Source organism: Clupea harengus, chromosome 17 (assembly GCF_900700415.2).
Source record: "Clupea harengus chromosome 17, Ch_v2.0.2, whole genome shotgun sequence".
NCBI classification, from domain to species: domain Eukaryota; kingdom Metazoa; phylum Chordata; class Actinopteri; order Clupeiformes; family Clupeidae; genus Clupea; species Clupea harengus.
In genome coordinates this window covers 4,122,063-4,147,414 of record NC_045168.1, presented here as the reverse complement: position 1 = coordinate 4,147,414, position 25,352 = coordinate 4,122,063, and the positions used below count along the sequence as shown (strand labels likewise).

The following is a 25,352-nucleotide window of genomic DNA, read 5'->3' as shown; positions in this document are numbered from 1 at the left end:
CACAGACATGGCACAGCTCCGTGCTGCTGAAGCTAGCACACAAACCGGCATTTCACTGCTCTTATTCACGGCAAAGTAGCCACGCTCCTGTAGTCACAGTAATGATCCTTGGAAAACAAGACAGCTTCTACTATGAGCTTACAGACCTTTGTTGGGTAGAGCAACGCTTGAGTGGCTTGTTGTTTGTTAAATGAATTAAGCAGAACAATGTCTACTTCTTGTAAATTTGGAAGTGCAAATTGTGTGTCTGTTGAAGAAATATAATAATGAGATTGAAAATATGTGTAAATGGGGTTGCACCCATTAAGATAACATTAAGATGTGGAGTGTACATTTCTAATAATATATAGTGTATATATATATATATATATATATATATTCAACTGATGTGAAGCTTTTTAGCCTTTATGTCCCTTTTGTTGTTCATGGATAAGAGGGTGCTATGCAAGTATCTGTCAGTTCCTAGTTTGAGTAGTCTATGCATTTAAAACTGCTCTCTTTAAATAGGGTTTACACAACTCCCCTTATTATATACCTATATATCTATGAACATATATATATATATGTATATGTTCATAGATATATATATCTCATCTATATATATATAGATGTATATGTTCATAGATATATATACATATATGTATATGTTCATAGATATATATATATATATATATATATATATATATAGATGTATATGTTCATAGATATATAGGTATGTAATAAGGGGAGTTGTGTAAACCCTATTTAAAGAGAGCAGTTTTAAATGCATAGACTACTCAAACTAGGAACTGACAGATACTTGCATAGCACCCTCTTATCCATGAACAACAAAAGGGACATAAAGGCTAAAAAGCTTCACATCAGTTGAGGAGCATTTTTCTCTGTGGTGGGCAGGATGTCACTGTGGGTCTGACTGTTGCCGTGGCGCCCACACAAGCACTGACAGGGGTCCCAAGATCACTTTTTAAAGGCCAGCATTTGTTGAAGGGAGACACAGGCAACGGCCCTTGTTGAACAGAGAGATTCTCTACTGTGACCAGAATAAGTTAGTGGGATTGTGTGGGCACATGTCAGGCAGTCACCGCATGTCCTTAGATGAACTCCCTGACTCACCAGACTGGACAACCATCAAGGGTCTTTACCACAGGAAATAGAAAGAAACCACATTTAGTTTAAACCACTTTGATAAGAACGGCAGGACAGAGATTCTGTGTTATGTTACTGTTATGTTTCTGTGTTATCATGGTGCCATAGCGTTATGATGAGGACAGTGGGCTCGAGCATTAGTATGTGTTGGTCAGTGTAATGCAGTGTGTGTGTGTGTGTGTGTGTGTGTGTTCTGCAGGTTTCAAGGGGAAGTCCAAGCCCAACCTGCTGAAGCAGGAGACCAGCAGCCTGGCATGTGGCCTGCGTATCCTCTTCCGCATGTACACCGACCCCTCACGCCGGGACGCCTGGGAGGAGGTGCAGCAACGCCTGCTCAAGTAAGTCAACACTCCCCTCTCTCTGTGTGTGTGTGTGTGTGTGTGTGTGTGTGTGTGTCCAGAACTGCTCAAGTAAAACGTTGCCGGCCTGTTGGCTCACATATTGCTGCTTGATTAGGTCCCCAGTGTGGACAGGAAGTGATTCCCTTGCCACTGTCTGGTAGATGCTGGTTCCTGCTCATGTTGAAAGGACTAATAGCGGGCTGCTCACGGCTGTCCACTCAACACTGCTAATCGTAGTATAGCATGGCCCACACGTCTGCCTGCACTGGTACAGACTGGGTCGCTAACGGTGCTCTCCGCCATCCCAGTTTGAAACACATCCGTGGTTCTGCCCCTGGGTGAGACTTCAGGGGGGAAAAGGTGACTCAGCAAATGGAACCAGCCCTGATGTGCGCCGAGTCTAGCCTCCATTGCCGCTGGTGTCGCAGCTTGTGGCCGAGTTAATACAAGAGAGTATCTTTGAAAAACAGAGGGTCTAAATCAGCTTAATGTGCTTTTAACGCTCCTCGGCTGAAAGTCTCTCAGGTAGTCAAGGCTGCTTCCCAGCTCAGTTCTCTAATGAGCTGCTGTGACTTCAATTATTGTTTAGCTGCCTAGAGTTTTACAGTGTTTGGATCGACGACATGCACCAGTGCAGTTTTAGTTATGGACTTCTTTGGGCCTCAAAGGAACACGCTGCCCATTATAATGCTCTTAATGACCAATCATTTTGTTTAATGTGTTCACAGTCTTCAAATGCAAACACAAGGTGAAATGTTACCCCAATGTCAACCTGTGTGTGAGTGTGTGAGTGGTGGTGGGGGGGGTGGTGGGGGGGGGGGGGTGCTAGGCTATAGGATCCTGTGCAAACAGACCTACTGCATAAACAAGTTTTAATTACTCTAACAAGAGGCAAGGGCACGTTCGACGGCCTTCTGTTTATTTGTCTCGCCAGGAGTGTGTATCAATCGGATGAATGGGATGGCACAGAGACCACAGCTGTGTGTAGGAACACACACGTATACACACACACACACGCACACAACCTCCCTCTCTCACTCAGACACACACACACACACACACACACACACACACACACACACACACACACACACACACACACAACCTCCCTCTCTCACTCAGACATACACACCGATACACAGACAGATACTTCCATACACACACACACACACACACACACACACACTCTCAGACACAAACCAGCACACACACACACAAATATACATGCACGCAAAATCCCTCTCTCACTCCGACATATACACAGACACACATACAGAGACGTACATCCACACACACACACACTCTTTCTCTCTCAGACACAAATAGACAACCACACACACACACACACACGGGAGAAACCTGTGCATGTCACTAGAGGGCTGAAGCAGATTCTCTGCCTCCTACGTTAGCAGTCGATATCTCCAGAGTCAGACGCCTCGCTGGTTTGCTCTCTGCGTGTGGAGGCCAGGGTTGAGAAGCCGCAGCGCTCTGCTCTGCTCTGGCAGGGAGTCTGTCCTCAGCTGCTCTTTAATAAAGCCTCCAGACCTCCATTTACTGTTACACACACAGATAAGCAGAGAGCTCTCAGGCACAGCACAGAGTGAGTGCAGAGACATGGGAGGGAAGGAGAGAGGGAGGTAGAAAGGGAAAGAGAGAGAGAGAGAGAAAGATTGTGGGAGGGAGGGAGAGAGAGAGAGCAAGGAAGGGAGAGAAGAAGAGAGATGGAGGGGAGGGAGAGAAAGACAGACAAGAAGAGGGATAGAGGAAAGAGGGGGGAGTGAGGGAGAGTGGAAGAAAACGCGAGCCAGAGAGAAAATGTGTGTGTTGTGTGTGTGTGTGTGTGTGTGTGTGTGTGTGTGTGTGTGTGTGTGTGTGTGTGTGTGTGTGTGTGTGTGTGTGTGTGTGTGTGTGTGTGTGTGTGTGTGTGTGTGTGTGTGTGTGACAGGGATAGAATAACTGAAAGAGAGAGCTGACTCCGTGACAGTGGTGTCTGTCTGTGGAGGCCAGACTGCATAATTTGTAGAGGGTAGACTGCAAGGCATTTTCCAGCTGGTAGGCAGGTGTGTGTGTGTGTGTGTGTGTGTGTGTGTGTGTGTGTGTGTGTGTGTGTGTGTGTGTGTGTGTGTGTGTGTGTGTGTGTGTGTGTGTGTGTGTGTGTGTGTGCGTGCGCGCGCGCGCGCGCATTTAAGAGGCTGAGAGTTCTCAGACTGGCATGGTTGACTGGTTGGCTAGTTCTCGGACTGGCATGGAGGTTGGCTGGGCTGGGAGGATGAGAGGAGATTTGGGCAAGTGATTAAGTCACCGGGGCTGTTGGAGACGGGGCAGATGGTGCTTATGTAACGGGCAGAGAGCCCTGGGGCCGGAGGCAGCTGGAATAACAGCAGGGGCAACCATGACAGTGGGTAGACTCAACACTTAAGGGTGCTGCAATAACAGCAGGGGCAACCATGACAGTGGGCAGACTCAACACTTAAGGGTGCTGCAATAACAGCAGGGGCAACCATGACAGTGGGCAGACTCAACACTTAAGGGTGCTGCAATAACAGCAGGGGCAACCATGACAGTGGGCAGACTCAACACTTAAGGGTGCTGCAATAACAGCAGGGGCAACCATGACAGTGGGCAGACTCAACAGGGTGCTGCCTCTTGGTACAGGGCCATGTGTCATCTAATATGCTCGCAATGACAATGTAATGGTGTTTCGTTTTCTAAATTTAAAGAAATATACATATGAAAGTTTAAACCCCATGTTACAGTACTTCAAAGTATTTCCCATACTTAATGAAACAGAATCATCTGATATACTAACATTAATGTACGAAGCATACAGGAATATGCTACAATGTACTAGTTTGGAATATTAACTAAATGATATTTGCTATCTACTCTATCGACACATTTATTCACATTTGTATACATTCATGACTTAACCCTGACATGTGCTGTACCACTCTAACTCTCTGCTCCTCTCTGCTCCCCTCTGTCTCCCTGCTCAGTGTGTGCAGCGACGCCGTGGCCTACTTCCTCACCCTGACCTCGGAGAGCCACCGGGAGGCCTGGACCAACCTGCTGCTCCTCTTCCTCACCAGGATCCTAAAAATCAGCGACGATAGGGTGAGAGTTCGCACAACCGCGCACTTAAGCCAGCTTTAAAGCACCAGTGAGCCCAGTCAGAGCCCAAGTCAGAGCCCACCGAACCTACTTAATCTAGCTTTAAAACATGGAATGAAAATAAGAGCCCACACCGAAAGAGTCTGGCTTTAAAACAAAAGTGAAAGTCAGTAGAGCGTCCAAGCCCGGTATCCCCTCACCTGCATCCCTGAGGTTTCTCCATCAGCAGCACTGATACACCAAGAGAAGGATTGGGTGTTATTTTGTTAACCAATGTGGTCTATGTGAGATCTCTGTTGGGATCACGAGATGATTTCAGGGCACTGGTGCTGAGCTGCAGGGAGGAGAGAGGAAGCCTCTCTGAGGACACAAGATCATTTTTGTGGCTCTGCGGGGCGTTCCTGCTTCCCTCTACCTCCTCCTTGGCGGCTCAGAAGTGGCACCGTACACAAATGTCATCACTGAGTAATCAACCGCTCTTTCCGATCAAGCTCAATTAGACTGCTAATGAAGTACGGGGCTCACGCGTAGCAGCGAGAATGTTTCTCACCGACGTTGTGAGAGGTCGACAAACATGACATGAGCAGACATGAGGCTTTGATTGAATTATACCTGCACAAGAATAATGTTTAAATTTTGAATTTAAATGAATGCTGATTTTCGTTATGGGGTGTGTGTGTGTGTGTGTGTACGTGTCTGATGTGTGTGTGTGTGTGTGTGTGTGACGTGTGTGTGTTTTCCACAGTTCAAAGCCCATGCCAGTCGGTACTACCCCCTGCTGTGTGAAATCATGCAGTTTGACCTGATTCCGGAGATTCGGGCCGTGCTGCGGAAGTTCTTCTTGAGAATTGGAATAGTGTTCCAAATTGCCCAGCTGCCTAAAGCTGCGCAGGGAACAACTGAGGACGCTACCCAAGAGGTCTAGAACCTTCTACAGACATCAGAGGAGCCCCCCCGTTCCCCCCACCCCCAGAACTCCTACACAGAAAACCCATTATAAACCAAACCACAACCCGCTTCGATCTACCCGTCCAAACGGTTCTTGTCGTTTCTTTCCCCCAACCACTGGAGGGCGCTAAGGAGCCCCTACCAGATTGGACTTCATCCACTGCCTGCTCCCCCTCTTCATCACTCAGCAGTTTTCCAGAAAACCTTCTAGAACGTATCGGAATTTCCCTGGAGTCTTTGCCTCGAGAATATCACAGAATCTGGGTTGGGGAGACACATCCCCTTGGCTGAACTAATGGTCACGCTTTGTACAGTAGCATATATCATCTAAAGGATCATACCGATGAATATAATGACAACTATTCAAATTACATGATTTATGAAACACTTCAGAAGGCTGGCATATTAAAACAGAGGTGTTTCTTGCTATGTCTTGACATTATCTTAAAAAAGTTATCCTGAATGAAAAAGGTTTCAAACATCAAGCAAATGATCAATGATTAGTTCCAACAAGTAACGTTTGTTACTTGACGATCCTAATTTGTGTTTTGCATCGCTAATGGGTAACATTAGCATTGATAGCTCCTTGGATGAAACTAGTTGTACAGAAATGCAGCTTTGTAAAATAATCTCATAACACTAGATTTTATTTCTGTATTTTTTTGTTTTGGTTTCTCTGAATTTTTGCTGCACTTGTTTTCTTTATCAAAATGCACTGGAGATTTTTACTTTTGTGATAATTTATTTAACTATGCCATTTCTCCCCGATTGTCCAATGATATTTCTAATTGATTGCTACGATATAAACTGATCAGTTAAATTATTCCATTTTATATATACTGACACTTTTTTAAGTAAGAGAAAATGTCCTTAAGTCCGCATCTGGGATTCTCTTGAAAACTGGAACTTCGGAAAAACAACAAAGAGCTGAAGTGTGTGAACTGCATCTGATTTCACTGGTATGTATCCCTGTTTGAAGTAGGTTTCACTGTATGTGTACAAATTAAGAAAAAATTTAATATATTTAAATCTTCTGTTTTTTTTTGGTTTTGGGGGTGGGTTGTATGTATAGAACATATGAAATGTTAGCTGCGCTTCAAGCATTTGATGATGGTGACGTGTGGATCTGAAGCATTCCTGGTTTGGGTGAACTGAAGAAATGTATAATGGTACAGCACTGTAAAGTTTTCTATGTGGAAAAAAATAAGCCTGTACAACATTCTGTACAAAGCTGGTTATCATCCGAAGCATTCTAATCAGGTCATAGGTCAATAAAGTTTTTGAACTTGGTTTATTTGTGCTGTTGTAATGGATTACTTCAACACGTGTGGATTTTATGGTTTGTCTTTACCATAGTCTCTTGATCCGTCTCAAAGTAACGCTTTCAATCTAACTGGCTATTCCTCTATAAACCTAGTGATAAAATGAGACTTTTGCCCAACAGTAATGCCAAAAGAAATCAGTCCCCCAAGTCAGTGGAGAAAAAGTAGACGTAGACACACACACACACAGCTCTAGTCTAGTGTGAGAAACTGTCAACAGACCTAAGCGTCGGGTATCAAATCTAACCTGCTGCCCTCTTCATAATAACTCCAGTTGTTTACATTCTCAGGGGTTAGCCAGTGACATGCCAGCAACAACTGGGTGTGTTGGATAAAAGCGCCTGCTAAATTACTAAATGTAAATGTTATCAGAGCAGTGGTTGAAAACAGCTGTACTTATTAGTCACTTTATAACCATTCATATACCGTAATGGTCATAATAATTACCAATGATTCAATCTCAAAAAACATTATTAAAAATAGGCTTTTATTTCATCTAATAAACATCTGAATAGATTAATGTTGATTCTTTTCCTAAAAACATGAAAAGCACATTAAAAAACCCACAAAATTGGTCTGTAAAATATTTCTTCATGACATTCGTGCAGTAGAAGAGGCACCAACAATAGAGAGAGGGAACAAGAACAAGGTTTTGCACGCAGGCACACAAACAAACAAAAGCACAGGAGGTTGAGGTGAATGATTTGTACTGAAGGCCACGCACACTCGCTGATGCTATTCCTGTCGCCAGTGGACCAGGGGCATCAACCTGCTTAGGCTACGAGTGACAGTCCATTTTTAGCACACATGAGAAAATACGAATTAAATTAACAGCAACAGGCATATTTAAAAGAGAAAGTTAACAGACACTAAACAGACAGATATTAAAGGTCTGGTATCTGGACGTTAAATAATAACAGTGTTCTTTGGCTCTGAGGTTATGCGCAACAGGGTCAATGGCTCATGAATACAGTGCAAACTCTACTGGTCAATAGAGGCCTCAGGCTCCAGCGTAGGTGATCTGGGACCAGCCTTGGTAGGCGGCAGGCCTCAGGCACCTGGGTTTAAGGTTAGGGTGGCTGTTCTGGGGTCACCCGTGGTACGTGGAGGGACCCTCCCAGTCCTCAGTCACGGGTTCCTTGCTGAGCGGTCTTCGCCCCGCCAGGAAATTCTTCAGGGTTTCCGTGGTGCTGGGTCTCAGCCAGGGCTCTGTGGCAACCGTATCCACGGAGACACGCCTGTCCAGAGCGGGAGGGGAAGGCGGCTGCCAGAACTCGTCATCCTCGTCAGCGAACAGCTCACCTGTAAGAATAATATCAGTCGCAACGTTAAAGCCTCACTCTCAGGTGGCCTGCAAATGCACATACACCAAGCCTGCTTGGCTCAGTCAAATGGCACCAGGACAACTGTCAGCCATTTTATACTCTTTTTAAACATGATCATGGTGATTGTGATCATTTTTGATATATATATATATATATAACCAAACATGATAAACTAAAGTAAGGTGCATGTACAAGTGTTACATATCACATCCCCATCACTGAAGAACACTGCCGAGTTAAACCAAATAAGTCCTATAAACCAAGGTGAACCGATAACAAAAACAACAACAATTAACCACTCTATAAACCAACCAAACAAACAAATAAACAAACACAGTCAGCCTGTCCCCTCTATCTCCCCTTCCTCCTGACCTGATAGGGCGCTCTGCTTGCTCATGCCCTCCAGTCGTCTCATCCTCTGCTGGTTGCGCTCCCTCACCCTCTCCACGTTCAGGCTGCGGAGAGACTCTGTGTCCGTCTGTCTGTCTGCCTCACTCTGCCCAGGCGGAGCATCCAGATCCTGCACACACAGGATAGGACAGTGTGAGGACACACACACACACACACACACACACACACACACACACACACACACACACACACACACACACACACACACACACACACACAGAGGACAGGACAGTGTGAGGACTTACACACATCATTTAGCTCACTTGTCCCCATACTTTTCATGGCTTTCATGGAGAAAAATGGCTTTCTACTACTTATTTAACTTTGATTAAATAATTGCACTCCACACAGATATATAATAGGACCAAACATGCATGTCATAGCAGACAGGACCTGGAGAGAGAGTTATGCCTTGGTAGAGTAATGGAAGCCAGTAACACAATGCTTCAGACTGGCTTAGAGAGGAGACGGTCTTACTTCCTCAAACTCCATCCTCCGAGCCAATCGCCTCCTCTCCCGCGCTGAGCTCTGCCTCTCTCGCCGCTCCACTCGGGACTCGAGGAACTCACCCTCGTGGGAGTCTGAAGAGGGAAACATTCAGGTCAGTCAGTCACACACACACACAGACACAGACGACACACACACACACGAGAAAAGAGACATCAGCCATCTGCATCTCACTCTGACCAGTCACGTCCATCCTGTAGTGACCCCCACTCCCCCCCCACCCGTGCCCTCTGGCCGACAGCTCTATGGCCATCACGTCTCCCATCATCTCTGGAGTCAGTATGCCACGGGCTCCTTGGTGACACTGTGGAGTGCCGCCATGTCTTATTGACAAGGCTCTTAGCAGGGGGGCCACGCACGCACGCACGCACGCACGCACGCACGCACGCACGCACGCACGCACACACACACACACACACACAAAAATCCATTTCAGGGCTCGTAGGAGATGTTCACATGTAACGTCTTTTTTGAAGGTGTCAGCTTCTGTTTTACATAATAATCCTATGTGTTTTCAAAAACGTCCAGAGGGCTTTTTGTTCAACAGTCACCGGCATTTTTTTTCTGCAGCTCAGTACATCTTTTTCAGTTGAAAATCAGTTCAAATTCATAGGGGAAAAAAACTTGTTTCCCATAACAACCACCAAACATTGAGGAGGTAGCGGAGTGGAGAAACGTATGCATATGCACCATATGTCTTTGTGTGTGTGTGTGTTTGAATGTTCCTCATTTTCTGTGTGTCTGTTCAACTCAAGAGCACAGTGAACTGCAGTTAAACTGTATTACCGATATTCACCATTCAAGAGTTTCTGGTTAGTGTTAACTCTAGATTAGCACTCTAGATAAATTGTTATGTAATAAAAGACGCTGTCAACTACATTTTGGAACAGCGTTTCTTTTCTTCATGAAACAGCGCTCTGGACAGTGTAACGTCTGAACACAGCGCTACGTCTGAACACACACAAACAAACAAATCACACTCATCTTTTTCTTGGTTTCTCCCTCTTCCCCACCCCTCTCCTATTAGATGCATTTTGCCCTCTCATTCACTGCCTGTTTAACATGTCTGAAAGTGGAAGTGGAAACTGCACCATGGGTTCCTGAATTCCCCTTGCAAAGCCCTCGAGTCATCAGATCCATCAGAGCCAGAGGAAGCTTGATGAGTGAAGGGGTGGGTGAGTGGAATCACGGGCTAATACTGACTCTACTTACTCCTCCATTTAAAACAGCAGCTCTCCTCTCACCTCTCAGTTTCAACTCATCTCCAGAGTTGGTTGTTCCAAAACACCGGCTCCACACACCCAAAACCACACAGACTCACACAAACAACCACACAGACTCACACAAACAGTCACACACACACACAGACTCACACAAACAGAGAGTCACACACACACAACCACATAGACTCACACAAACAGAGTCACACACACACACACACACACACAAACAGAGAGTCACACACACACAACCACACAAACAGAGTCACACACACACAAACAGAGACACACACACAACCACACAGACTCACACAAACAGAGTCACACACACACAACCACACAAACAGAGTCACACACACACAACCACACAAACAGAGTCACACACACACACACACACACACAACCACACAAACAGAGTCACACACACACACACCCACAACCACAACCACACACACTTGCTCACCAATAAAGGCACTCTCTGACTGCAGAAGTGCAGGTCTGGAGCCATCTTGAACAGACTCCACCTCCACCTGCAGAAAACACATCAGTGAAAGTATCATGTCAGCAACACACTCTTCCTCAGAGAAAGTCAGTGCTTGGGGGGTGGGGGGTGTCGGTTGTCTGGAAGTGGTAGCCAACCCAGGACAGGAAGGATGGGGCGATAGAATGAAGCTACACGGGGATGTGGGTCCCACTTACCTGACGACGGGGCGGCTTGAATGGAGTTGAGAGATTGAAGTAATCTGCAGAGAGGAGAGGGGCAGGTGAATGAGTGACCAGCGCAGGTGTGTATGAGTGTGTGCGTGCGTGTGTGCGTGCGTGTGTGCAAGAATGAACAAATTCAGTCAGAAATAATAATATGAATAATGAAAAAAGAAATGAAACTATGACTATTTAACTATTTATAGTATATATGAAGATCTATGCATGTATGAATATGAGACAGAGACACAAAGGGAAACATAGAAAGAGGGACTACTTAGTAAAATACAGACAAAGGTAAAGACTCTCTGTGTGTGTGTGTGTGTGTGTGTGTGTGTGTGTGTGTGTGTGTGTGTGTGTGTGTGTGTGTGTGTGTGTGTGTGTGTGTGTGTGTGTGTGTGTGTGTGTGTGTTCAGTGTAGAAGAGAAACAAAAAGAGCAGCATGTGCACAAGTGCCCAGAGCATGTCATTCAGGTAGTCATATTATAGGAAGGATATTTGTGTGTCTGTGTGTGTCTGTGTGCGTGTGCGTGTGTGTGTGTGTGTGTCTCTAACCTGGTTTCTCTTTCCTCATGTTGTTGATCTTGTGTTGTTGCTGGCGTAGCAGAGCCTGCTGCTGGAGCTCCAGGCTGGGATCATCACACGGGGGGTCTGGGTACGCCTGACGCACCTCCTCACGGGACGCACTGTCTACAGCACACACACACAGACACATACAGAAATACAGTCAGACAGAAATACAGTCACAGACACTCTATGGGCTACAGATACAGATACACATTCACACACACACACACACACACACACACACACACACACACACACACACACACACACACACACACACACACACACACACACACACACACACACACACACACACACACACACACACACATACACACACACACACAAACACAAGCTTGCGTGTTCATACTTGCAGACACAAAGTTGGGCACAATCACCAACGGTCATACTCTCCCTCTCTCACACACACACACCCTGCTGACACAGTCACACAGGGCTGAGTTATGAACCAGGCATCAGCAGCTCACGCCAACAGAGTTCTGCCGCCGGGTGCAGAAAAGTCCAGCCAATCAGAGAGGACTTCCCCCTTTCAGCCAGCCAATGAGCCAACATGGTAGCTGTTGAGCGGGGTGCTCTGAGGACAGACGGGAGCCCTCATCAGCAACCAAGGCAGGATGGCCTGAGCCAGTGATTAGAGAGGGACTGAGGCACTGAGATTTCACTGGGCTGCCTGCCTGCCTGCCTGCCTGCCTGGCCCTCTGCTGGAGTCAGAACATGACTCAGCGCTTTTAAACGCCCGAGGCGGCGATGATGAGAGAGGGAGAGCGATGGAGAGGGAGATAGAGGGAGAGAGATATGGAGAGGGGGGGGGGGGGGGGGGGGGGGGGTCAGGAGAGACCATGAGTAAGACAGAAAAAGGTTATAAAAAAAAAAAAGCGAATTAGAAGGATAAATAATAGAAAGGTAAAAGATAAAGGAATAGGAAGGAAGGACATCAAACAGGCAGGAGTGACTGAGTGCCAGTGAGAGAGAAAAAAAAAGAGAGAGAGAGAAAAAAAAAAGAGAGCGAGCGAGCGAGCGAGCGAGAGAGAGAGAGAGAGAGAGAGAGGTGGAGAGTGAGGCTGAAGGACAGAGACATGACAGAGCATGGAGCGCTGGCTTATGTGTTATTTGTCACCGCAGCACTGACAGACATGGGCCGAAAGAAGTCAATGCGAGAGAGAAGATGGACAGTGTGGCAATCATTAGTTTCCCCTCTCTCACACACTTATACACACACACACACACACTCTCTCTTTCCCCTCTCTCACACACTTACACACACACACTCTCTCTTTCCCCTCACGCTTGAAAGACTCTCTGAATCTAAATGAAGCCTGACAGCGCTGTCACTCACAGCCATCTTTCCCGCTTCACCATGCCAACGGCCCAACCATCTCCCTCTCTGCCGTCCAGTCTGCCGTAAGACAGCACAATCACTTCCTGCCCGGTCACTCATTCCCAGGCCCATTAGCTCCCATGTCAGGCAGGAAGGCACAGACACACCCTTGAGTGCTTAGGCCAGGGTTTCCAAAAGGGTGGCGCACACACACACACACACACACACACACACACACACACACACACACACACACACACACACACACACACACACACACACACACACACACACACACACACACACACACACACAGCCTGTGTGCAGAGAGGCAGACCCACTCCTCAAGTGAATAGCGTAGTTTCAAAAGTTAGGGAACCGCTGCCTCAGTCCAAACTCATGTGCCTACAGAGACTGGAGCTGCCTACAGCTGTATGGGTTTAGTGTGTGTGCTGCCACCTCCTACAGGCACAGAGAGGTCAGAGGTCAGTCCAGTCCAGCTGGTTTATGGGGGGAGGGGTGTTGCTTAGCTCCTTGGCACAGTAAGGGGGAAGAGATCTGCAACCAATTACTGGTTCTACAACCAATACATTGAATGCAGACTATTTCAAATATATACCTTCTTTTATGTTTCCTGGAAACATGTATGCATCATGTACATATGTTGCACGTGTGCAATGTGTTTCATCCTCTGATACGTATATGAATCCACCTGCTTGCTCCTGATTCTCTCTTCTTCTCTACTCCCTCCCCATCTCTTCACTATCTCAATCTCTTCACCCAGCCAGCCCCAAGCAGATGGGTCCCCCCTTTGAGCTGAGGTTCTGCTTAAAGATTCTTCCTGTTAAAAGGGAGTTTTTCCTTGCCCCAGTCGCCTTAGTGCTTGCCCTGAGGGGTTCAGGCCCTAGGCTCAGTAAATCGCCTAGAGACACCTTCAATTGTTATTGGCGCTGTATAAAATTAAATTGAAGAGGCGTGGGAGCCGTACGGAGAAGGAGGGAGCCTGGCCTACTGTCTGACCCGTTTCATATGAGAGAGAGCAGGGCTGATAGGTGCAGAGAGAGTGAAGGCCCAACATACACATAGGCACAGGCGCGCGGGCGCACACACACACACACAGTAACATATACATGTCCGTGCACACACGCAGTAGACCTTCTGACAGACAGAGCCCTGGAATGGATTTCGGTGTGTGTGTGTGTGTGCGCACAAATAACGATATATAGAAGTGTGTGTGTACATGGGTGAGGGGAAGAAGGGAGAAGGAAAAACCGAAGTTTGTGTTGGCGGTATTAGGACTGTAGGTGTCTGCTTGAGACACACACACACACACACACACGCACGCACGCACGCAAGCACGCCCCTCTGACTCTGAGCCCAGAAACACAGTAAAAGTGTAATTTGGTTAAGAGTTTTCAGAGCAGATGGTGGGTGTGATGAACGGCCTCCCTTGGCAGCAGTCCATTTCAAGAAATATAGCAGTGTTTGGATCTCTGTGTGTATGCGCATGTGTGTGAGCAAGTGTGTGTGTGTGTGTGTGTGTGTGTGTGTGTGTGTGTGTGTATATATGTGTGGAAAGCTGCTAGGGGTCAATGGGAAGGGGTCAATTGAGTCGGTGAATGGCTTTGGCTGGGTTCCAACCTCAGAGGGTGGCATATCATAGGAGTGCAGGGCGTAGAATAATGCATAGAGGAGAGGAGAGGAGAGGCTACAGACACACCATTAACACACTTATGATGCACGCTACACCAACACCACGACTGGGATGGGCTGAGATATCGACATTCAGAACTCTAGACCATGCTTATTTTAACCTATTGCAAAAATGTCAGACATGCTCGTGTGTGTTTAATGTATATTTAAATGTGTAAAGAGAGAGTGTCCAAGTCAGTTGTGTATGTGTTTTGAGACTGCGAATGTGTGTGTGTCTGTATCTATGTGTGTGTGTGTGTGTGTGTGTGTGTGTGTTTTTGTGTGTGTGTGTGTGTGTGTGTGTGTGTGGACTGGCAGTACCTCTGTACTTGAGCTTGTTAAAGTCGTGGATGTTCTGGACGTTAACTGGCCCCTGTGTTCTGGAGGATGGCACCTTGGCCGACACCTGCATGCGGAGTCGCGCCATATCAAACACGTCCACCGGAGGGCGCTCTCTATGCCTGAGAGCAAAAATCCACAGTGTCACACAAAAACACTCTCTGAGCTGACAAAAACACACATTGTGACTCGCTGCAGGGAAACCGCTTCATGACAAATATACTAACAAACAAAAGATACTCTGCAGCCATGACTAGTGAGCAGTGAAGTGTATTGGGATGGGCTGCAGTCTGTAGTCTTTGTGCTGTAGGAGGAGAGAGGGAGACACCTCAGGGCTTTATGAGTCAGGATGAGAGGAGGGTTGGTCCACAGCATAAGCCGCTTACAGTCTCTGACAAGCAGCCAGACATGCAGTGGTCACTGTACAGCTCATTTATACGTTTATGTAGAAGAGAACCTTAGTGTATCTGTCTATGCACATGTTGATATGTGACTGTGCTCTGGATGGGCTCTGTATGTGCATGTGTGTTCCTTATATGTGTGAGAGAGATTGTGTATGTGTGTGTGTGCGTGTGTCTCTCTCTGTAATGGTCTTCTCTCTCGGTCTGCAGAAGCTGTGAATGTCTGTTTGTGTTCATGTGTATGTTTGCTCTCCGCAGTGTGTGTGTGTGTGTGTGTGTACCTATCGGGCGGGGTGAACATGTCTTCTCTCTCCGTCTGCAGTCTCTGTCTCTCCAGCCTTCTCTGCTCATTGCGTAACTGCCTGCTCAGTGCAGACAGCTCACTGATCACAGACTGCTTCTCCTCTGAAACACAAACATGCACACAAATATAACAACATCAATACACCCTTATATATATGCAATAAGCATACTGTATATTATATGCAGTTCATCTTACATTCTAGGAAGAAAATACAAAAAAAATGTCTTACTGACACAGACATTATCAGAGGAACACAAACACAGACGATTTCTCTTACACACAATACAGTATCTAGTTTGATCTCGGATCATTGTGTCTTTGTTTACCTTTGGCTCGGAGCTGATTCCGCCGAGCAGGCACAGGTGGGGAGTGGGGGGCAGAGAGGGAACAAACCTGGGGGGGGGGGGGGGGGGGGGAACCACACACAAGTCAGTCATCATGATATGACAATCACAGCATTAATCCTTACCGTCATATACAGCTCAAAGACACAACTGTCAATTCCTCCTCCTCCAGTGAAATACGATATGGATTTCACAAACACGGAGTAATATTAAATCAAAAGTGGGTGGGAATAAGTTTAACCGAGCCCAGACCAATGCATGATGAAAGTGGAGCTGGTGTTGTGCTACAAGCAATGGTGTAGAAGTCAGGTTGAGAGGCAGAGTTTTAGGACTTAGGCCTATTGGTGTTTGTTTGAGATTTTGGAGGGGAATAGTGGCAAGCATTCGCAAACACAAAGTTCTTTTTGACTGACAGGTGCCAGTGCTCTGAGGCCTGGGGTCTGGTACGGTGACGAGCAGCTTACCGTGGAGGCGCTCGCTGAGTGGCGGCTGTCTGCGGAGGGGGGTCTGGGGGTACGCTGGTGCCCCAATTTCTTCTGCAGGGCTGGGATGGGAGGAGACGGTTCCCTCTTCACCTTCAGAAGGGGGGTTGGGGGGGGAGAGATAGTGAGAGAGAGAGATGTGTGCGAGTGTTAGAAAAACCACAACTACAATTACTCAAGCACCGAGTGACTCATTGGGGTGGCAAACCCTATTCATGCTGATGTAATTACATTACATTTCCATTTACTCCATTCATAAAAACAGATGCTTTTCCCCAAATTGACTTATAATATAGGGAGCACATTGTAGTGGCCGGCTATGGCCAGGTGATGGCGCACTGATATATGATGTTATGATATACGTGTGAGATGAAGTATAATTAAAGTTGTCGAGTTGCATCCTGATGGTTGTGTCCTTGAGTACCGAGTATATAGGCACAATACATGGTGTCAGAAGCTTATAACCCGCGACAGACAGAGTCTAGAGGTACAGACAACTAGTTGGATTTGTTTAACGGTGTGGAGAGTGAAGACGGTGACGTGTGGCGCTAGAGAGAAAGTTTGACGGTGAAAGCTAATATCAAGCTAGCGGTAAGCTACTAGCACACAGCATGGATCACATTTTTACCATCCCACCACCGGGACCCTTCGACTTCGAGCCAAGCTCGTGGCCCGCATGGATTAAAAGATTCGAACGCTTCAGGCTTGCTTCTGGATTGAAAGACAAAGACAAAGCTTACCAGGTGAATTCTCTCATTTACACAATGGGTGATAAAGCTGACGATATCCTGAGCTCATTGCAGTTGGCTGAGGATAAACAAAATGACTATGACGAGGTAAAAAATGCAAATATGGCGTCTTGCGTGAAGAGCTGATCCGAGACAGGATTGTTGTGGGGATACGTGATGCCAAATTGTCTGAAAAAATGCAGCTCAACCCAAAATTGGATTTAGCTACAGCCATAGTTCAAGTGAAGCAGCACGAAGAGGTGAAAAAGCAGCAAATTGTTCTCCGGTCAGCCGATTCACCAGAGCAAATAGACGCAGTGCCTTACAATAGCAAGAGACAGGCTTATAGGAAAAATTCTGCTCAACTTGTAAGCCGTTTTCAGCCTCAGCCTGCCTCAACCAGCCCAAAGCAGTGTGGGAAGTGTGGCAAAACCCCTACACATGTATGGACTGAATGCCCAGCAAAAGATGCTGAATGTAGAAAATGTCAAAAGAGGGGACACTTTGCATCTGTGTGCAGATCAGCTCAAAACCTAGAATCCATTGAGGAGGATTATGTGGCTGCTTATTTGGGAGCTGTTGACTATCCACAGTCGTCTACATGGACTGAAATGCTTACCATAAATGGTGGCCCGATGTGCTTTAAAGTGGACACGGGGGCATCTGTGACTGCTATCCCAGAAACAGAATACACGCAGGAGAAATATGGCAGCTACACAGTGACACGCAGACCTCTGCTGGGCCCCGCCAGTCAACCTCTGGATGTCAAAGGGAAAGTGCATGCTGTCATTCAGAGAGGCGACAGAAAGATTGAGGAGGAGGTGTTCATTGTGAAAGACCTGACCACACCCTTATTGGGCCTGCCAGCCATTCGCAGACTGCAGATGATTCCTCAGCTCCATAGCATAGACAATGCAGAGACGCACTTCCGCTCAACCTACGCAGATGTCTTTACAGGGCTAGGTAAACTTAAAGGTGAATATAAAATTAAGCTGAAAGACAATGCACCACCCTATGCCCTCTCTGCCCCACGACGTGTAGCCATCCCACTCCGGGCCAAAGTTAAAGAGGAACTAGACCGGATGGAGAAAATGGAGGTCATAGCCCGTGTTGAAGAACCAACTGAATGGTGCGCAGGCATGGTCCCTATTGTGAAAACATCGGGGAAACTACGCATTTGTGTAGATTTAACCCATTTGAACGAGAGCGTCATCAGAGAGAGACACATCTTACCGGCAGTGGACGAGACGCTGGCCAAGCTGGAAGGAGCCAGAGTCTTCACAAAGCTTGATGCAACATCAGGCTTTTGGCAAGTACCGCTCCATCAAGACTCAATGCTGTTGACCACGTTCATCACACCAGAGGGCCGATATTACTTCAAGAGGTTACCTTTTGGTATATCATCGGCCCCTGAGCACTTTCAAAAGAGGATTTCCCAGCTGATTGATGGCATTGACGGAGTGCTATGTCATGCTGATGATGTCCTCATCACAGGAAAGGACCGGGCAGAACACGACGATAGGCTGCACAGGGTGCTACAGAAATTCAGAGAGTCTGGGCTCACTCTGAATGAAAAATGCCAGTTCGCACTGACAGAAGTCCGTTTTCTGGGCCATGTCATAAACTCCCAGGGCATCAGAGCAGACCCGGATAAGATAAAGGCGATCCGTGACATGCCTGAACCGAAGGATGTGGCAGATGTTCGCCGTTTCATGGGCATGGTGAACTTTGTAGGGAAATTCTCACCACGCCTGCCTGACTTGACAAAGCCCATCCGCGATCTGTTGAAGACAGAGAACAGCTGGACATGGGGAGCACCCCAACAGAAAGCGTTCCTGGACACTAAGAAAGAATTAGGGTCAGAGACGGTGTTAGCCCAATACAGCCCAAACCATGAAACCATGGTGTCAGCGGATGCCTCTTCGTATGGACTAGGAGGTGTCTTAACACAAAAACAGCTAGGTGGTGAGTGGAGACCTGTCGTCTTCATTTCAAGAAGTTTGACTAAAGCCGAGTCAAGATATGCCCAAATAGAAAAAGAGGCTTTAGCTACGACCTGGGCATGTGAGCGCCTGCGCGGATACTTGAGCGGCCTAGATTTCACTATAAGAACAGATCACAAGCCACTCATAACGCTCCTGAAGTCCAGAGCACTGGATGATCTTCCGCCGAGGATTATCAGATTCAGATTAAGGCTGCTCAGATTCAATTTCAACATCATCCATGTCCCAGGTAAAAACCTGATAACAGCTGATGCTCTGTCCAGAGCGCCTCTTCCAGCCACAGCCACGGAGGCGGAGCAAGACCTGGAAAAGGAATGCAAAGCTTACTTGGACAGTGTAGTAGAAAGCCTGCCAGCCACACCGACAAAGCTGGAACAAATTAAGAGCGCACAAACCTCTGACAACACCTGCAAACGTCTCAGTCGACACATTGCAAACGGCTGGCCTGAACACAGACGAGATATGCATGAGCTGCTGTTGCCCTACTGGCCTGAAAGGTCAGTCCTGCATGAAGGAGGAGGACTGCTCATGAAAGGTGAGAGACTCATCATCCCTGAACACATGAGACCTGACATCCTACAGAGACTTCACCAGGGACATCAGGGTATCAACAAATGCCTAGCTAGGGCTAGAGAATCTGTCTGGTGGCCAGGCATCACGTCTGCTGTAAAGCAGATGGTCGAGAGATGTGAGATTTGTGCACGTGAAGCTCAAACACCTGTCGAGCCTCTGCTCACGACTGACCTCCCAAGCAGACCATGGCAGAGGGTCGCAGCAGATCTTTTCCAATGGCAGAATGGGAACTATCTAGTCATGATAGACTACTTCTCTCGCTATATTGAGGTTTGCACCCTACCTGGAGGCACAACAGCTAAACAGACTATTGCACGATTTAAAGCTGTGTTTGCTAGGTATGGATGCCCAGAAGTGCTAGTCACGGACAACGGTCCTCAGTTTTCCTGTCATGAATTCTCTCAGTTTGCAAGAGATTATGACTTTACACATGTGACAAGCAGCCCCCGTTATCCCCGCAGCAATGGGGAGGCTGAACGGGCCGTCAGAACTGTTAAGTCTCTCTTAGAGAAAGAGGAAGATTTCCACAAAGCTCTGCTGGCCTACAGGTCTACTCCATTGGCACACGGGACCTCCCCAGCACAACTACTGATGGGGAGGAGACTCAGAACACCAGTCCCAGTGTCACCGCTGCAGCTACAACCACAGTGGCCTGATCTCCAAGAATTCAGAGAAAAGGACACTGCGTTGAAACTGCAACAGCAACAAACGTTCAACCGGAGACACCGCACTCAAACCCTGCCACCTCTTCAGTCGGGAAAGCAGGTGTGGATCAGACCCACACGCACCAGAGGGACAGTTGTGGGCCCTGCACCTACACCACGCTCATACGAGGTGGAGACCCCGGATGGAGGACGGCTGCGACGCAACCGTTCACACCTCAGGGAAGTACCAGTGCCCCCAACATCAGGTGACATGTCAATGACTAGGTCAGGGAGACTGTCTAGGGCTCCTGAAAGACTGGACCTTTGAACACTAAACACACACCTACACACTACGGAGGACAGAAAAGATGTTAAAGCAAAAGAAAAGTCATAATGTTCAGTTTAAAAAGTGAAATGTTTAGTCGAAAAGCTATGTTCTGATTTAATGCATCTAGTGAGTAATCTCATACAATAGCTACAGTAAAGTATAATTTCTTCTGTTAGTTTCTCAGTTTAGACTTTTAAGTTTTAATAAGGATTTGAGTGAACTCCAGAAATTATAAGATAAGTTAGGAAACCGGAAAGTAGCCATATTGTTGAATGCACTTTGTCATCTTGAGGTTCTGACAAAGCAGTTAAACATTCATCTAAAAGGGGGAGATGTAGTGGCCGGCTATGGCCAGGTGATGGCGCACTGATGTATGATGTTATGATATACGTGTGAGATGAAGTATAATTAAAGTTGTCGAGTTGCATCCTGATGGTTGTGTCCTTGAGTACCGAGTATATAGGCACAATACACACATCTATTTACTCTCCCTGTTTCCCCTTGAGAGCACCTATCCATTGTTATTCTCTTATTCTCCCTTTAGTGTTAGCATAGTGTTATTCTCTTATTCTCCCTTTAGTGTTAGCATAGTGTTATTCTCTTATTCTCCCTTTAGTGTTAGCATAGTGTTATTCTCTTATTCCTTCTTTAGTGTTGGCATAGTGTTATTCTTACTCCCTCTTTAGTGTTGGCATAGTGTTATTCTTACTCCCTCTTTAGTGTTGGCATAGTGTTATTCTTACTCCCTCTTTAGTGTTGGCATAGTGTTATTCTTACTCCCTCTTTAGTGTTGGCATAGTGTTATTCTTACTCCCTCTTTAGTGTTGGCATAGTGTTATTCTTATTCCTTCTTTAGTGTTGGCATAGTGTTATTCTCTTATTCTCCCAGTTGAGCTCCCGGACCGTTTCTTTACTTCTTTACTAATTACAGTCTGAATGAGATGGCATATGAATGAGGCTGCCTTTCTGGCTTATCTTCATGAATGTGAAGATCATCTCATGCAGAGAGGGTAATCAGTGTCTGTGTGCATCATCTGTGTAGCTGGCTGGGGTCCATGTGAAAGCTGTTTGCCTGATTCATCTGAAGCGATAACAGCAACACTGGTTCGCACACTTGTTCCCTTGCTCTTTTACTCGTTTACCTCCTCCTGTCGGGTCTGTCTCTCTCGCTCGTACTGCGACCTCAGGGACTCGCTGGCTCGGTCATCTTCCTCCTTGTTCTTCCTCTCCGCCTCTTTTCTCCTCTCCTCCGCCTGCCGCACCAACTCCTCGTTCTTGGCTATTTGCTGCAGAGGAGGAGGTGGAGAGAAAGAGGAGGGAGGAGGAGGAGGAGAGAAAGAGGAGGAGGAGAAGGAGGAGAGAAAGAGGAGGAGGACAAGGAGGGGGAGAGAAAGATGACTGAACGACCTTAAAAGGTCACAGGAATGACCAAAAAAACTAAACAAAAAACATAACAGCCTCCCATGCCTATGTTAAAGGGGGATGAACTTGGGGGCGTAGTGTCGCCCATCTGTAATATTTCTGCCTTCACTCCTATTGGTGGTCGACGGGTGATGTCGCTCAGTATCTGCATCAAATAGACCTCTAGCCTATCTTCACTTGCCTAGTTGGCGATGCAAAGGCCACTTGTCTCTTGTCGGTATAAATCACCAACTCCCTCCAAAAATGACCGGCAGCTGGTGGCTTTGTCTCTCTCCTGCGTCGCTCCTGTGCCCAAGGGGTTAGGCCGTAAACTGTGAGTGCCGCCGGTGCTGCTCTTGACAGGACATAAAAGTGCGTGTCTCATGCCAAAAGCGTGAGAGTTGGCAAGCGTGTAATCTGTGAGTTGAGCCCGTGCTGACGTGAGCCTGATCAACCGGATCTGAGCCTGAACTGGGCCGGACCAGAGCCACGTCCGCACCGCGGCCATCTTCTGCCTGGAGACCAAGAGTCTTTAAAAGAACACATCTAATCTCACTGAGGCCATCCATTTGCATCAGAGCAGCCAAAGGTTGAGTGATGATCCGGGATGAGTCTATGTCCTTCCTCTAACCTTATTCTCTAAAAGGGACGTCCACAGCCTTTAACCACTAGCTGGCTGCTCTGACTAATGACCAAATGGAGTGACAATGAAGAGCTCTACCAGGGCTTTTAGTCTCTCTCATATGGTCAGAGTTTGCGAAACAATCCATATTCATAGGTGTTAGAGAAGTGCTTTTATATAATGTGTAGACACTAGAAATAATGTTTCAACCTTAGCATGCCTGAAAAAAAATATATAATGCAAAAAAAGAAAACTAAAAATTCACCCTCACTTCCTGCCTCAAAAAGACATTAGGCTAATTAAGCTAAGCTCCATGTCAGGTGTAAGATGGATGCCCCCAGATATTTTAACCCTTACATAGGCACTAACAGAATGAATAACAAAACCCAGAAAAAAATATATATCTTTTAAAAAAAAAACTTTATTTCCTTTTCACTGCTAAAAGGCTGATAAGCTGACATGCCATGGTCAGTGGCATGAGTGACAAGTGACCAGTGGACTCTGTGATCTCACCTCCATCTCTTTGCGTTTCTTCTTGCCCTGCTCCTCCTCGTACTCCCTCTGGATCTGGGCCCTCTGCTCCTCCAGCCTCTTCTCCTCCCTCTCGTCCTCCAAACGCTGGCGCTCCCTCTCATCTGCATCCTTAGTCCTCTTCTCCGCAATCTGTTCATCAACAAATAAAATATATTCAATATAATTTTACACACAAACACATATATGTTGTGTGTATGAGTGTCGTATATATACAATATATGTGTGTGTGTGTGTGTGTGTGTGTGTGTATAAAATTGTATACATACACACCATCATCATCATCATCAATCACGTACATTTTTCCACTTTCACAGCACCGGTGTAGGGATACTGAAAACTCCCCTTTGCAGATCTCTATCTTTCAGCCCTTAGGTAGGCCCTATTCTACCCCACCTGCTACTGCCACTGCTACTCCATGTCTGAATAGGGCCTTAATCTGGTGAAGTGTAGATACTGATTTATAGTCTGTCTGAGAAATGTCACGCCACACATGAAAACGGCATTAAAAGGGTTAGCAGGGAGCAGAGTGCTTTTGGGCATTTACTCTTGTGAGCCACTGAAAACCAGTCTCAGGACAGAATGAATCATCTCCACTGCAAATTCAGAGACTCCCAGCAAGCAAGCTAGCTGAAGGCTAAACACATAAGCTAATTACAGAGAACAGCATGCATTGTGCTTGATCCGGTCGTATAATCAGAGCGAGTGACTAAAAAGTTCGAACAGCTGTGGCATTTCAGATTTTGGCTTCTAACCAACTCCATCTGTGCCATCCGAGCAGAGGCAAGTCATGATGTAATTCTTTTTGAGTGATATTTGTCTGCTCATCTCGAAATTGGCCAACAGGCTTGTAAACAAACTCCGCAGGAAGCTGTTACATCATCAAGAGCCAGAGGATCAGACCGCCACGTCATTCGCGAGACGTGCAAATAGCAGGGGCACTTCAGCTTAATCTTGTGTTTCTTGTCCAGCACCAGGCCTGCTGTGGCTGTGGTTGTGGTTATGACCCCCGGACTCTCAGGAGCTCACCTGCTGCCTCAGGTACTCCTTGTACTGGTCCTGCTGGTGCAGCTGCTGTAGTGTCGGCGCGTCGTCCCTGAACACGTTGCCCCGGGCGTGAGATGTGGCCTGACCATGAAGATAACCTGCAGGAGAGACGAGATAAACACAGGCTTCACTGAACAGCTCCTAAACACAAACACTGTTAGAGAGTATGTGCTGAGCCTCCTCCTGTCAATCTGGGTTTACATCAAGACTCAGAGGTGGGGAGAAGGACAGGGCGCATCACACACACACAGAGACACTCTAGATTGTGTGGAGATTGGGAAGAGGGCATTGGTTTTACCTGCCATCTTATGGGGAGAGGCGACCCTGCCCTCCCGTGGCATCGGGTCGCTCCTGCCCTCCCGTGGCGTCGGGTCGTTCCTACCCATGGTGCCCGTACCCCGGCGGGATTCTGGGTTCAAGTAGGCCTCCTCGTTGGACTGGTGCATACGCTTTAAGTCACCTACAAGAAATAAGTGTAAGGGCATCACAGACAGGACACCTTTTTTTTTTTTGCATCACCTCCATACTGATATACAGTGGAGAAAAACCCAACAACCAGTGGGGGGGGGGGGGGGGGGGGGGGGGTATATCTATGGGGGGCTAGCCCAGAGGACAGAGGGTTACCCAAATAGTCAGTGATGGTGATGGGAAAGTTTGATCTAAACGAAAGACACTGCGTGTTGTTTATGCCTCACTGCTGGACACACACACACACATACACAAACACACACACACACACACACACACACACACACACACACACACACACACACACACACACACACAGACACACACACTGCTGGGGAGCGCTGGGGGGGTTGGTAGCAGGAAGGGGGCAATCTGGGGGCAAGTGCTTACAGGAGTGCCTGACTCCTCAACAGCCATTTGAATGCTAATGAACCTGGTCTCTCAGCCTTCTGCCCTTACAAGAACAGAGTAAATGAACAGGAACATGGGTTACAGAGTAAGATAAT

General features: G+C 47.0%; 3 protein-coding genes across 8 annotated transcripts in view; 2 read left to right on the top strand and 1 right to left on the bottom strand.

Annotated features, from left to right (window-relative positions):
• Positions 1–6,836, top strand: part of arfgef1 (ADP-ribosylation factor guanine nucleotide-exchange factor 1 (brefeldin A-inhibited)) — a 64,414-nt gene extending 57,578 nt beyond the window's left edge. Inside the window, exons 39-41 of the mRNA XM_031584413.2 lie at positions 1,346–1,484; positions 4,484–4,601; positions 5,344–6,836. Coding sequence (XP_031440273.1) covers positions 1,346–1,484; positions 4,484–4,601; positions 5,344–5,523 — 437 coding nt within the window. The 3' untranslated portion in view covers positions 5,524–6,836. The remainder of the gene's footprint in view (positions 1–1,345; positions 1,485–4,483; positions 4,602–5,343) is intronic.
• A 499-nt stretch (positions 6,837–7,335) lies between these two features.
• The window catches only part of LOC105890110 (centrosome and spindle pole-associated protein 1), a 31,992-nt gene continuing 13,975 nt past the window's right edge, over positions 7,336–25,352 (bottom strand). For 5 of the 6 annotated variants that reach the window (XM_031583640.2, XM_031583644.2, XM_031583643.2 and 2 more), the window contains 14 exons: positions 24,677–24,838; positions 24,361–24,476; positions 23,314–23,463; positions 21,920–22,063; positions 16,484–16,594; positions 16,002–16,068; positions 15,653–15,776; positions 14,953–15,092; positions 11,589–11,723; positions 11,031–11,074; positions 10,795–10,861; positions 9,082–9,185; positions 8,566–8,713; positions 7,336–8,170 (listed from right to left, as the gene is read on the bottom strand). In XM_031583640.2, coding sequence (XP_031439500.1) covers positions 7,959–8,170; positions 8,566–8,713; positions 9,082–9,185; positions 10,795–10,861; positions 11,031–11,074; positions 11,589–11,723; positions 14,953–15,092; positions 15,653–15,776; positions 16,002–16,068; positions 16,484–16,594; positions 21,920–22,063; positions 23,314–23,463; positions 24,361–24,476; positions 24,677–24,838 — 1,724 coding nt within the window. In that variant the 3' untranslated portion in view covers positions 7,336–7,958. The remainder of the gene's footprint in view (positions 8,171–8,565; positions 8,714–9,081; positions 9,186–10,794; positions 10,862–11,030; positions 11,075–11,588; positions 11,724–14,952; positions 15,093–15,652; positions 15,777–16,001; positions 16,069–16,483; positions 16,595–21,919; positions 22,064–23,313; positions 23,464–24,360; positions 24,477–24,676; positions 24,839–25,352) is intronic. The other variant, XM_031583645.2, reaches the window with a different exon arrangement.
• Positions 17,546–21,513, top strand: LOC122133635 (uncharacterized protein K02A2.6-like). Its single transcript, XM_042710220.1, has 3 exons — positions 17,546–20,310; positions 20,571–20,601; positions 20,632–21,513. The coding sequence occupies exons 1-3, from the start codon at positions 17,841–17,843 to the stop codon at positions 20,717–20,719; spliced, it is 2,589 nt and encodes an 862-aa protein (XP_042566154.1). The 5' UTR covers positions 17,546–17,840; the 3' UTR covers positions 20,720–21,513.